The 14,808-nt window shown below is 38.3% G+C and overlaps 1 protein-coding gene across 1 annotated transcript; it reads right to left on the reverse strand.

The window, feature by feature from the left end:
• Positions 1-718: 718 nt before the first annotated feature.
• LOC135749799 (plexin-C1-like) lies at positions 719-7,589 on the reverse strand. The gene is made up of 15 exons (XM_065268467.2): positions 6,611-7,589; positions 6,284-6,409; positions 6,070-6,195; positions 5,556-5,656; positions 5,224-5,332; positions 4,987-5,149; positions 4,774-4,885; positions 4,415-4,544; positions 4,168-4,200; positions 3,770-3,903; positions 3,496-3,675; positions 2,845-2,953; positions 2,445-2,612; positions 1,545-1,697; positions 719-1,365 (listed from the first exon to the last, which is right to left on the reverse strand). The coding sequence occupies exons 1-15, from the start codon at positions 7,511-7,513 to the stop codon at positions 1,288-1,290; spliced, it is 2,625 nt and encodes an 874-aa protein (XP_065124539.1). The 5' UTR covers positions 7,514-7,589; the 3' UTR covers positions 719-1,287.
• Positions 7,590-14,808: the final 7,219 nt, after the last annotated feature.

The raw sequence follows: 14,808 nt of genomic DNA on the forward strand, positions 1-14,808 counted from the left end.
CTTTGCATACTGCTGCGCTCTTGCGGTAGTTGAATAAAAATAACTTATTCATGGGGCGTTGCGTTCTTTACAGATACTTGCCAAAAATGCTAAATAAATAAATTAAATAATTTATATATATATATATATATATATATGTATATTTCGCATTACAATTGTCTTGTTCAAAAGCAGCTTTACATGAAATAGAAACATAGAAAAGTAACAATAAAAGCATGACAGCAGTTTTTTAGAATGGAGTAGGCTATAAAGTTACATGGAAAAATCAAATGTATTTCTTATTTAATTATTGTAATAAGTGATGGAGTACATGGAGGTATTCAATTTGGTTAATAATAGAATTTGGAGTTGGAGAATAAATTTATTTAAATATCCTTTTTATTTAAACAATGCAATACTCAAATTCCAATCTATACTTGTATTAATATAAAGAAAGTCTTTAAGCTTATGTCGCTGGTTTTACTTAACACCAACTTATAACCTACATTTCTTAAAAGAAAATATGAACTTGATCAATGTTTGAGACACACTGGAAAAAGTATTGCAGTCTTAAAAATAATATTTTGAAGGTTCTTTTTGGAACCTGACACAGAACTATTTTGAACCTTTATGTTTAGACTGTTCAAATTTACAGGTGCTACAAGCTTCCCGGTGAAAACCAAGCTAGTCTTATTTATTTACGGCTGATATAAATGATCCTACATGAGAGCATTCTGTAAAAATACAATCTTGATATCTTTTTTAATTAATTTATCTGTTTTATTTGTTTAGGGACAGATACAATAATCAGACAAAACTGAACAGCCAATGTATGAGCTGGGGGATTACATGCACTCTACAAAACATCAAAAACATATAGAATACACATATAAAACACATCAGGCTTGCCACTGATTGACAGCTTGTGAAAAAATTCAAAGATTTTATAGAAAGTGGGAATAAACAATAAAATAATAATACATCTAATGGAAGCTTAGTAACAGTACTTTGATTATGAGTATAACGTAAAACAGATAACATGTAAACAGTTACTACCCAGCTCCTAAATAGCAGACTGAAGGAAGTTTTACTGTTTTGAATTAATACAATGTACTGTATACTTAATAAGTAGGTATAGAGCGCCACCTGGTGTTTAGAAAACACAGCATCCACAGCATCTAAGATTTTCTAAGTTACATGAAAAGCAGCCTTGTATTAAGCAAGTTTACACATGTGATGTATGAGTTAAGCTGACCTATTAACCTAAACTACCACAGACTATATAAAGAAATTTCTAACTTTTTTCCTTTACCCATTCTTCATGCAAATGTTCAAATATTTTGACATATTTTGTCCAGTGGTAAGATCAAATTTTCCAACCATGATCTGAAATAGACACAGAAAGAATTGTTTTATGCAGTAGAAATAATTTTTTTTAAATAAAATTGACTATGAACATAACAACACTGGCTTATTTTTGTTATCGCTTCTGTTACTGGTTTTGCCAGTGGTGCAGAAATCACTTATTTGAAATAAATGAATAAGTAAATTTTATAAAAACTTACAATCAGAGAGTCCACTGTGTTGAGGTTCCCTTTAATAGCACATACAATGACATCGTGTTTCATCAACACCAAAACACACTCATGTCCCCGATCTCCCTTTAGACCAGTTACCTGTACCTCATCCATACTCAGGTTCAACTTATCTGCCTTTATCTAAAAAAGGAAAGAAAGATGTTTGTGAGTTAAATTTGTTTCACAAGCTAAAGGGAAGTTTGTACAGTAGTTGAGTTTCTGGCAAATTTTTGAAAGTCTTCATATATTACGACAGGAAATTGGAAAAAACATCTAAATGGAACATGATCTTTACTTATATAAAAAAAGAAAAATCAATAATTTTGAGCCATACAATGTATCGTTGGCTATTGCTAGTAATGCGACTTGCAAATGGTTTTCTGGTCCAGGCTCACATTTAGAAAAGCTTTTGGGTATAATTAAATAGTCAGTCAGTGGCCGTGGGTGGGGCTTTATCAGTGTGACATCACTTTAACAAGATAATCAAAACAGCATGTTTACTGAGACTGCTTTGTATTACTGGGGATTAAAGAAGAAGACTATGCAGGATTTATAACACACACATTTATAACACTGTAAAAGTGGATTTTGCAAAATATGTGCCATTTAAGTGAAATGCAAATGCAGATGGGGACCACCTCACCATAAGACTATAACTTATAAGTATACTCTCTATAAAATATTCTTTTTTTATTTTTCAACCCATGGTTGGGGCAAAAACAATCCCTGCCGTTGGGTTAAATTACCCATACAAATTTAATTTTTGACCAAACCATGTGTTAAAAAGAACCATCCCTATTTTATTATTACTCTGTAAATGAGGTTACATTACATATTTTACTATATTGCTAATGATATAATACAAATAAAGTTTGGACTTAGGTTTACCTTAATGTTTACAGTTAGATAGTCAGACACCCGTATGGCTTCGAACCCAATGAACTTTGGATCAGGCTGGAGGGTAAGATTTGCACAGTCTAAAGTGACGTTCCCAACTTTCAACTTCAACTTAATCGGATCACTGCCATCATAATGGTTCATAAGAAACCACATGTCCTAAGAAATGAAAGAATAAAAATATGTCTTAAATACAATATAAAGCTACATGTAAGCTGTGATCACAAAAAAATGTTTTGTAGTAATAATTAGAATTAGGCTATAGTCACTGTGGGACATTTAGCAACAGAAGATACTTTTCATCTGTTATGTGTCAATATGGACTGTTTAAAGGTGGAAATAGCAGATCTCAGTATCATTTTAGACAAATGCGGGTAATAACCCCATTTACCGTTGAGTTTATGTTGTAGTTTGTTTCAAGCTCTGTATTGGAGGAATGGACAATGATTGATTCCACAAACTCCAAATTGTTCCCCTGCACGTAAATTTTCCTTCCACCACTGATGGACAAATACAGAGTTTTAACCAATCAAAAGACAGAGATGAGTAAAGTTGAGAACTCAGAAGTCCATAGCACAAAGCTGTAGAGTTTTAATTTCCTGCACACACACTCATATAACACATTAAACAAAACATGACACATTTATGCTATTAAGGGAAGTGAAACTGACCGAAAATATTACAAGCAGCCTGGTTGCCAGTAAGCAAGTTGCCCTTATCAAAGTACAGTAGTTTTTGCCCTTACCAACAGTTTAATTTACCATGGGATATGCACAAAATAACCTGCTTTCATTTCTCGCTGTCATTGCTAGGATGTTTTTCTGCAAATCATTAATTTGCGGTTCTTGGTTTTCCATATTAATAGATTTTTTTGCTGATTTGATGACTAACATAGTTTGTTAAACATTGTGGTATGAAAGGCTGCGCTATATTGTGAATTAAAAGTCATAATAAAAAAATGTATATCAGTTAACCCAGTAAATTAAGATAAGCCACATTTTTAGCTTGGATATTATTGTTTAAATGGTTTCAAGAGTTCTACCTTCTCCAGGTGACTTTGGGTTGTAGACCTATGCAGCTGGGTTGGGAACTGTAAGTGATGATGCTGTTACCATGACAACGGTCATCCTTAGTAACAGCACACACTTTTAGTGTTCCTTTAGCTTCACTGGGAGGAACGTGGAACCTTAGACTGTCACTCGAACGATTAAACACAGGAGACCTGAAGAAACACATTTATTCACACAAACACAATCTATATTGTATATAATACATAACATATGCACAGATGTCAGGACAGACTCAAAAAGTCTCACTCTTTTGAAAAGCAGTTCAGATCCCCTTGAATACGAATTTTGGTGACAGATTCCAGGTTCCTTCCTGTTAGTAAAACATTGTTTCTGCCATGGAAAGAAACTCTGTTCGGCTCTATAGAAAAAATCTCTGGCACCTGTAGGACAGAAATGAAAGCACTCAATAAGACTTAAACATAGAAACCAAGACAGAGCAATTACAGTATGTGACATTCCTTGTTTTTATAAGAAATTATTGTGACAAATCATTTAGAGACACAGGAAAACAATTGTTCACACATTTATATGAAAATTGTTCCTCAATTTTCCTCAGACACTTTCAAAGTCCTATTCTTTTAAAAAGAACATTTTGCAAACAACATCCTTATTTTGGTAGAGCACATAATGAGAGTGACACTTACTTTTGCCTCAGAGCGCAAATCTTTACATACTACCTAAAAAGTTGAGAAAAGAAAGAAATTCACATGTAAGCAAACAAAAATAACAATAAGGCACAAAAGAATTATGTCGATTTTTTATGGATAGCATACACATGAAACATTTAAAGGCGGGGTGCATGATTTTTGAAAAATATTCTGGACAAGGGAGTCGGTCCGAATACCAAAACACACTTGTAGCCAATCAGCAGTAAGAGGCGTGCCTACTTACCATCGTTGCCTGGGTTGTGTATGTGTGGGGCGGGTCTATCAAAAGAAGGTCCACATTCTGTCCATGTGTCCAGTCACAACGCTTGTCAGAAGTTGACCAATGGCATCCAGCTGTGATGCACTGTACACACCTGCAGGATTTTTTGAGTGCGAAAAGTAACTGAACTGTAAAGTTTGCAATATTGACTGAGTAAGGTCATGTCAAAGATTGAAATCAATGAATGAAATCCAACTTTGATGCTCCAAACCTCATAATTATATCATGAGACTTTAGCCTGTATATCACAGATGGGTCACATATATGAAATGTGCAGGTTTTTCACCGAAAAATTACAAAGTTATACTTAAGTATTTTCTCACTGTGCATAAGAAGTCTTTGGTGAATTATCTGTAATAGTGGGGCAGTTCTTCAGCATCAGGGTCTCTGTGATCTTCTGGTCCTCAACAGTAACTGTAGCTGAGATTTCCAAACCTAAACAAAAATATTTAAACAACCATATTCTGACAACTCTATTTGACATATACTGGATAACAGCAGGCCTACATATAAAACACAACAGATGAGGAACTGACCTTTAGTTGACAGCTGCTGCTCTGAAAAGCTACAGGAGCAGTTTGGAAAAACTACAGCAGGATCAGGTCCATCACAAAGGTTCACACCTCCTCTGGTGAATGCACATGAGAAGACGGCAGGATTTTGTGTGCTCTTCAGATTTAAGGTCAGATGTAGAGTAATCTGTTTACGAGAAAACAATGATGACATCAAAAACAGTAATATTGGAAATATTCAGAAAGTTTATGATGATCTACCTCTCTGATGGATTTCTCTGTGACCTGAAATGAAAAAAGCTTTTTCTGAACAGAACCTTTTGGGAAGGATATCCATGAAGAGTTTGAGCATTCATTCTGGGTAGAACATCTAGACAAAAAACATGAAACGGTATTACCCAGTATTATAACTATATCTGCAGTCTCCACTGTATATTTCTTTATCTTGCACATTGCTTCTGTCTAGATGTATAAACCACACTAGATGCAATGATGCACACTCTCTCTTAATAAACCAGTAGGTATATTCGATTAAGGCAAGGGCAGCTTGAAACAGATGTGTTTTTGAACAACAGAGGAGATATCAGTCTTACATGTGTAAACTTGAGCACCATCCACAGAAAGGATCCAGAGCTTCTCTGCAGTCTTTAAGAGATCTGTGTTTAGCACACTGAACCACAGGCAATCTTCTTATCTATATTAAAACCATAGGCATAAGTGTGAACATGAATTTAGAAAACTGCCAATTTAAACTACACTAAATACACGCAAGATTCATATCTTGTAGAACCACGGCAGAAGTAACTTGAATGCATTGTTTCCTGTTTGATTTTATCAGTCCATCATATTTAATTTAAAGAGCATAGGATCACACAATTATTTTTGTTATGTCCAGATACGTAAAACCAGAGAATTCAAAAAGGGTTTACTATCTTTATCACATCGCTGTATGAGACCACTTTCAGTAACTTCCATATTTCTGGCATTCTTGCACAAAACAGTACAACAAATAGCAAAAAAAGGAAAATATGCACAAATATATTTTTGATGAGAATGCTCAAGAAGACTTTCAATGATTAGTACAAAATTTTAATATTCATAACATACCTGGTTTTTCAGAGCTATGTAGATATGTTTGAAATCTAAATGCATCCTGTGAAGCACTTTTTGATCATCATCAGATCTGTACAGCACTGTGGGACAGCCTGGACTGAAACTCTCATCCAACACAACCTACAAATACGAAGAGCATCACAAGCATTGACAAAAAAGGACTGCATTTTAGAGCTGAGTACAGAAACAGATAAAGAACAGAGGCGACCTTTATCAGTTGTCCATCTTTGGTTCCAATGAAGAGCACAATCCAGGATTCACTCCTAACTGCTGCTACTGAACTCATTGACTTGTATTTGAAAACTACTGCTACTGGCTGACGTGTAGGATCAATCTGCAATGAAAAGAGCAATATTTAATGTTATGTCTTTGGTGAATGGTGAAATAAGCAGGATATTTTATTTCAAACGGTGTCAACAGAAGCCAAAACGATAGAAGCAGCTCTTTTCTATTCAAAAAAGTGTGCACTGACCACATAACTACATGCAGAATAAATAAATTATTGCAAAAATAAAAAATAGCACCCATCCCTTACCTGTGAACTCAGCTTACATGTCTTGCCGCTGAAGCAGAAATCTTTAACTTTGCCATCAACATTACTGAGGTCATAAACAGCGAGTGCGGTGTCCTCTGGATCATTTTGCGCACTGAAGACACCTGTCCAGATCACAGCTTTATCTGAAGAAATAAGAGCTGATGCGATGAGGACAGGACGAGATTTATCATTACAACATTTTAACATTGTTCCAGTAAGGCTCTTCAGAATGTCTTTCTTGAGTCCTTTGGCATTGTTGAGCCTGAGGGCAAACGCTTGCCAACCGGACTCAGTTTTTGTGTTAAGAAACAGGTACGAAAGTTTAAGCAAACTGATCTGAAACCCATCTATAAACTCTATGTGTCTTTCTGTACAAATGAAGGGAGTTGATCCGTCGTCTAATGGAGAGAAAATAGAGCCTGGTTGAGAATCTAAAGTGTTCCACAAGGTAACAACAGTATGCATTTTATTGGCACTATCGTCCTTCCTCCCAACCAACAGGTAAGCACCATTAGGGCTGTTATTAAGGCTGCTGTCCACTATGAATGCTACAGATTTCTCATTTGTCTGTGGTACACTAGATTTGCTCTCCCAGTGAATACTGTTTGTAATATCAATGAGATCAAGAACTTCACAGTATCCACCGTTAGATGTTGCGCATGTAATCAGGGTGTCGTTCGCCTCAAAAGGCACCAGAAGTGTAACGTTCGGATGTGTGGCATTAAAATCCTTTGTCTTTTCCAGAAATAGATCGTGACTCATCTGATGTAGTCGACGGTCAGTAAGAACAAACAATTTACTGTTACCAACTACTAAGTCCCTGATGTCTCCATCAAAGTTCTGTACATCCTCGCAAATGCAATATTTTAAAAGAAAAAGCAGTCCGAGTAAGTTCCCTCTCATGTTTCAAATCCGTGTAAACCTTCACAGCAGATGAATTGATGAGATGTTTTCACCAGCAACCCGACACAGCTCTTGAGATGCGCACAGATGAGTGGAAGTGAAAGCAGCACGTCTGTAAAATGCGAAGTGACTTCCGCGCAACAGACCAATAAAACTGTAGTCCTGATTATGACATTTAGTTAGGGTAGGTTGTTTGTTATACAATCTTATGCATAATTTAAATAAGTGGCAACGTAGCTCAAGAAATGCAATTTAGGGGAGAGCAGTGGGGAAAGTAAAAATTTTTCAGAAAAACTTCACATGTTTCAGAAGGAGATATATTTTTGCTGTAGTCAATAACTCACAAGTGTGGTCTATTATTACCAGGTGAACTTTTAAATTTTTTTTAACTGACTTACGTAACACAGGTGGGTCAAAAGTCACACAAAAGAACAAATATTTTTGTGTTACACTCGTCTTTAGTAAATATGTCACAGGTGACGTTTTAATGAACGACGGGCGGAACCCGGCTTCCACATTTCATTTGGACGACGGGCGGAACCCGGCTTCCACATTTCATTTCCGGGGTTTCCCCGAAGTCAAATTAAGTCTGATCACGCTCAGGTGGGGCAAATTAACACAGCAGTTGCTAATAGGCTGACGAGGAGAAGAGTCAGGGTATAAAGACACCTTTGCAGACATTAAACGGGGTGCTTGTGGTATACGTTGTGTACGTTGTGTTGCTGCTTTGCAGACGGACCACGCTGGTCGGATCGCTCTCCTGGGGAAGAGAGTAAGAGACAGTCAGCGGACGAAGGGATATTGTGGAGTTTATGTGAGAAGGAGTGGACACAGAGCCATTGAGAGCACCGTGAACAGAGGTTATTGGCAACCAAGCGTGAGTAACCGCTGTGATACTTCTCTGCAAATGTCTTGTATGAAGAGTTATCCTGGTGTGTGTTCTTGTGTTTCGTGAGGTCCCTGGCCCCACTGGAGAGGAGAGCGTGGGTGAGCCGCGGTTGACCAGAAGCACGGACGAAGCACCGCCCGCCAGTAAGCCAGTGGCCCTGTGGGAAAGAGGAAGTACAGGTGAGCCAGGGAAGTGATAACTGACACGCCGGGCCTGTGAATACCATACATTTCTCCCTCCTTTGTGATCCAGTTGTTGCCCAACCAATCTCTCGAGGTCGTCGTGGTCAGGTGGCAAGGACGATCTAAAATTCACGTGACGTGGTATAAGAGTGCTGTGGGTGAGTTTCACTGATTGATGGTGTTTACGCTTGACTTGCTGTGCGTATGCTGTGCTTGTAGCGTTCGAACTGCCCAGCCTCCGACGAGACACGAGATGGTGACATCTGTTGCGGCCTGAATCCTATAGGGAGAGAGAGAAAATCAAGCTTTGTGCCCGGGGTGTGACAGCGAGAGCTTCGTCTACTACCTGAACCAGTGAAGCTCCGTGTGGGAACGAGGATCCCCCGGCACTGTGAGTAACGCAGCCTGTGGAATAACCTGTTCTGTGCTTATAGCAGCAACCTACCTGAACCAGTGGAGCTCCGTGTGGGAACGAGGATCCCCCGGCACTGTGGGTAACGCAGCCTGTGAAATAACCTGTTCTGTGCTTATAGCAACAATCTACCTGAACCAGTGGAGCTCCGTGTGGGAACGAGGATCCCCCGGCACTGTGAGTAACGCAGCCTGTGAAATAACCTGTTCTGTGCTTATAGCAACAACCTACCTGAACTAGTGGAGCCCCGTGTGGGAACGAGGATCCCCCGGCACTGTGAGTAACGCAGCCTGTGAAATAACCTGTTCTGTGCTTGTAGCAACTACCTACCTGAACCAGTGAAGCTCCGTGTGGGAACGAGGATCCCCCGGCACTGTGAGTAACGCAGCCTGTGGAATAACCTGTTCTGTGCTTGTAGCAATTACCTACCTGAATCAGCGGAGATCTGTGTGGGAACGAGGATCCCCCGGCACTGCGAGTAACGTAACCTGTGGAATAATCTGTTCTGTGCTTGTAGCAACTACCTACCTGAACTAGTGAAGCTCCGTGTGGGAACGAGGATCCCCCGGCACTGTGAGTAACGCAACCCGTGGAATAATCTGTTCTGTGTTTGTAGCAACTACCTACCTGAACTAGTGAAGCTCCGTGTGGGAACGAGGATCCCCCGGCACTGTGAGTAACGTAACCCGTGGAATAATCTGTTCTGTGTTTGTAGCAACTACCTACCTGAACCAGTGAAGCTCCGTGTGGGAACGAGGATCCCCCGGGCACTGTGAGTAACGCAACCTGTGGAATAATCTGTTCTATGCTTGTAGCAACTACCTACCTGAACCAGTGAGGCCCTGTGTGGGAACGAGGATCCCCCAGTGCTGCGAGCATCAGTGGGGTGTTTGACCTGGTCAGACTGTGTTCGATTCTGCCTCCAGGAGAAGCGGAGCGCGCCACGGGTTGCTGGGCCAGAGCCCCGGCCCCCAGTCTTCTCCCCAAGTGGCCCTGGAGGCAAAGAAGAGCCACATTAGTTTTAAAGTTCCCTTTTTCCCTTCCCCCTTTCCCCTTTTTAAATATTTAATAAAGCTTGTTTTAATTATAGTATACTCGTCTGTCTGGTCATTGGGGTGGTCTTGGGAAACTCCTCGAGGTGGAAGAGTTAAGAGGGGCGTGACCCTTTAGCATATTCGGGTCCGCCCCCGGGGTGTGACAAATATACATGACTATGACCTAGTTAATAAGTAACTGCAAACATATTTTGTTGTTTATCTTTGCAAAACAATAACCTAATTAAATTACATTTTTTACAATTTCAGTTTCATTAAATGTTTCAAATACAACTCGACAGTACAAAGTTGAATTGGTGAGAATAAAAAAATTCAACAGTATAACCAATATGAAAATTTAATTAAATCAAATTAGAATAATATACATTTTTAACATAATGCAACAGTATTAGCACCTGGACAAAAGTAACAAGTGTTACTTTCATCCCCTGACATTTAAACCCAATTATTTTGTAAAACTCTGAGAAGGCAAACTTCTGGATGTGTTAGAGCAGTGTTTTTCAACCCTGGTCCTCAAAGACCCCCTTCCAGAATGTTTTAGATGTCTCCTTATTTAAAACACCTGTACCAACTCATCAGCCTCCTTCCAGAATGTCTCCCTAACAAGCTAATGATTTAGATCAGGTGTGTTAATTAAGGAGACATCTAAAACACTCTGGAAGGGGGTCCTTGAGGACCAGGGTTGAGAAACACTGTGTTGGAGCACTAAATAACCTATAGATTGATCAGTACTGTTTGTGTTGTTGTAGCCAACACACTTATTCAAACAGTACCGAGAGATGTCAGATCCACATGTCTTGAATTATGTCTTCTTTTAAGTACTTTAAAATGGTATATTTATAAATGTTATGCATATCAAATGTTTATTTAGTTTCACTAATTTTCTGTTTGTCTCTTATTCACTGTAATAAAATTAATTATATCGGCCAATCAGCCATACATCTTTCTTAATATGGCCATTGGCCATAAAAAACATATCGGTCGACCACTAAAATAAATGAATGCATTTTTATATAATCTCCAAATAATGTAAGAGTTGAATTGGCAATTTTTTAAATATTTTTTGTTTAATTAATGGAAATTAATTAATAAAACCTTTGAACACTGTAAAAAGTGAAAAGTTGGATCAACTTAAAAATACTTCAATTGGTAACACATAAGTTTTTTCAACTTAACTTTCAGGAAGAGAGTATGTTGACGTAGCTATTTCAAAACTTCCTAGACGTGACAGACGTGTTCAGCAGGGCTGTTGGAATAAATCATAATGTCATCATTGTAAATTAGGACACACCGATGAAAAGGTCCCTGAAGATGGCGTGCATTAAATCCTGAAACACAGAGGGTGCGTTGACCAATCCATACGGCATGACCAAATATTCATAGTGGCCGGTAGGGGTCACAAAAGCTGTGTTCCATGCGTCACCTCTGCAAATGCGAATAATATTATATGGCACCCATGAGTTGTTCCAAGGCTGATGGGACGAGAGGAAGGGGATAGATCTTATTCAACGCCCGATATTCGATACAAGATCGGAGAACACCATCTTTCTTGGAGACGAAGAAATACGGGGAAGTAGCAGGGGAGGTTGATGGTCTGATGTATCCCTGTTCCAGAGCTTCAGTGATGTAATCTCCATGGCTTCCTGTTCGGGTAGTGTAAGTGAATACATTTTCCCTATAGGCACCGGCTCACCCAGCAGGAGCTCAATCGCACAGTCCCATGGCCAATGAGGTGGTAGTTGGGAGGCTCTCTTGGGACAGAACACATCCTGAAACTCAGAATACACACATGGGATAGACAGACACATTATTCTTTGGACTTTCTGTGGAAGTTCTGCAAACAGTCATTAATGTACTTCGAGGATGACGAGAACTAGGCATGTGAGGTAAACAATTCGGGAAACATTGATCTCACCAGTGTCCCAAGAAAGCTCTGGATGATGTTGAATTAACCCAGGGTCTTCCTAGGATTATGTCTGTAGTGGAATTCTCCAGGACCAAAAACTTAAAAAAATACCCCTTCTAGGGTATTTTCTGTTACTTAATAAAGTATCTCGTCATGAGCTGTCTGCATTTGGGTCCTGTCCTCCCCACAAAGGAACAATATGGAGTTTGTGAAATCAATCATTGTTTCGTCCTTCCAATAAAGAGCTCAAAACTTAATACAACACAAGCTCAAAGGTAAAATGTGCTTATTACTCTAATATTTGGCTAAATTGCCTTTATTCTCAGAGTAGATCCTGTATAGGTGTTGTAGGTGTTTATTTGTTATGCTAAACTCAGCTTTTTATAACTTTAGTTTCAATTCAAACCATTCACACTTACCTCAGAGGAAATGTGTGAATCGGTTTCATGTTTGCAAATATATCCATAGTTTACTTAATAGGCAGATGCATGTCATTGTCTATATTAGTTTTGTTCATTATTACAAAATATTTATTGTATTCTTATACAAACATATATTTTTATCCTCTTTATATCTAAGGATTTATGGTTTTACACCCACCCTTATGATGGCAATGGTCTCATTAATTTGATGTTGAAAGTTGGTGACATCACTTTGAATTGTGCTGGTTTGACCAACCAGCCTGATCCAGAGTTTATTTACAACCCCACATAAACTTTTTGTCGTAATGTTAAAGTGTTCTTTAAATAGCAAAGATAGCATGCAAAGCTATTGTCATAACAAGATTGATCATGGCTCTCAGTGTAGGGACTTTTGCAACACGTTGAATGATTTGTAAACGTGTTCAATCTAAATGTTTGACATAAAAAATATATTGTTTGAGATAAAATTACAAAAATAAATGTCAGTTAAATTAATGTACAACATTTATATGGGCACCAATATTTTATTTTAGTGTTTTTGTACTTGACATTAATTCACACAAGGGCGGTTTCTCAGACAGAGCTTAACCTAGTCCCAGACTAAAATGCATGCTTGAGTTGCCTTTGTTTAAAAACACCTTGTACTGACATATCTTAATATATATCAGTGCCATTGTTTTGTCTCAAGATGCACACCTGTATTGTGTTTTGGTATGGTTTGTTTGTAAAAACGACTTAAATGTCCTAATAAAACTAAGACCTAGTTCTGGATTAATCTAAACCCTGTCCGAGAAACTGCCCCATAGAGTATAAACTGTCATAGCCTAATAAGGGTAACAGATTTATTGGTCTGTTGCGTGGAATTCACCTCTGCTTTCACTTCCCACTCATCTGTGCACGCATCGGGTGTGTTGGGTGGTAGTGACAACATCTCATCAATTCAACTGCTATATGAGACAACCAAGATATGAAAGATGAAAGAGAACTTACTTAGATGGATTTTTTAAATATTGCATTGGGATGAGCTTTGATGGAGACTTTGTAGTTGGTAACAGTAAACTGTTTGTTCTTACTGATTGTCGACAACATCAGATGATACACAATCTAATTATGGAAAAGACAAAGGATTTTAACACCTGAAAATGTACTGTACTACAATTGAATGAGAAATCCATAGCATTCATAGGGGACAGCACTGAATAAGTTGCAACATAGCTCAAAAAATACAATGTATTAACATGTCGAGCAAATTTTTTTTTCTTCTAGCAAACTTTTAGCATTGCATAGCCTACTTGCATTTCTGTTTTGCTTCGGCACTCTTGCGGTAGGCTAATAAAAGAACAACTTGATGGGGTGTTGTATTCTTTAATATACAGTAATTTGCCAAAAATACAAAATATGGATATAGCCATAATTTATTAATGTTTGAAACATTATTTGGCTTCGCGTCGTGGCGCATACCATCTTGGGTGTGCATTATTATAATTCAACGGCCTGTCGTCAATTATTTCTTACTTAATGATCACAGATGACGAAGATAAACACAGTAACACCAAACGAGATCCGACAAAGACTGGATGGGGAATATATACATGGGATAACATAAAATATACAGTCTTGTTCAAAATAATAGCAGTACAATGTGACTAACCAGAATAATCAAGGTTTTTAGTATATTTTTTTATTGCTACGTGGCAAACAAGTTACCAGTAGGTTCAGTAGATTCTCAGAAAACAAATGAGACCCAGCATTCATGATATGCACGCTCTTAAGGCTGTGCAATTGGGCAAGTAGTTGAATTAGTTGAAAGGGGTGTGTTCAAAAAAATAGCAGTGTGGCATTCAATCACTGAGGTCATCAATTTTGTGAAGAAACAGGTGTGAATCAGGTGGCCCCTATTTAAGGATGAAGCCAACACTTGTTGAACATGCATTTGAAAGCTGAGAAATTGGGTCGTTCAAGACATTGTTCCGAAGAACAGCGTACTTTGATTAAAAAGTTGATTGGAGAGGGGAAAACCTATAAAGAGGTGCAAAAAATGATAGGCTGTTCAGCTAAAATGATTTCCAATGCCTTAAAATGGAGAGCAAAACCAGAGAGACGTGGAAGAAAACGGAAGACAACCATCAAAATGGATGGAAGAATAACCAGAATGGCAAAGGCTCAGCCAATGATCACCTCCAGGATGATCAAAGACAGTCTGGAGTTACCTGTAAGTACTGTGACAGTTAGAAGACGTCTGTGTGAAGCTAATCTATTTTCAAGAATCCCCCGCAAAGTCCCTCTGTTAAAAAAGGCATGTGCAGAAGAGGTTACAATTTGCCAAAGAACACATCAACTGGCCTAAAGAGAAATGGAGGAACATTTTGTGGACTGATGAGAGTAAAATTGTTCTTTTTGGGTCCAAGGGCCACAGGCAGTTTGTGAGA

This window comes from Paramisgurnus dabryanus, chromosome 1, assembly GCF_030506205.2.
Source record: "Paramisgurnus dabryanus chromosome 1, PD_genome_1.1, whole genome shotgun sequence".
In the NCBI taxonomy this organism is placed as follows: Eukaryota; Metazoa; Chordata; class Actinopteri; order Cypriniformes; family Cobitidae; genus Paramisgurnus; species Paramisgurnus dabryanus.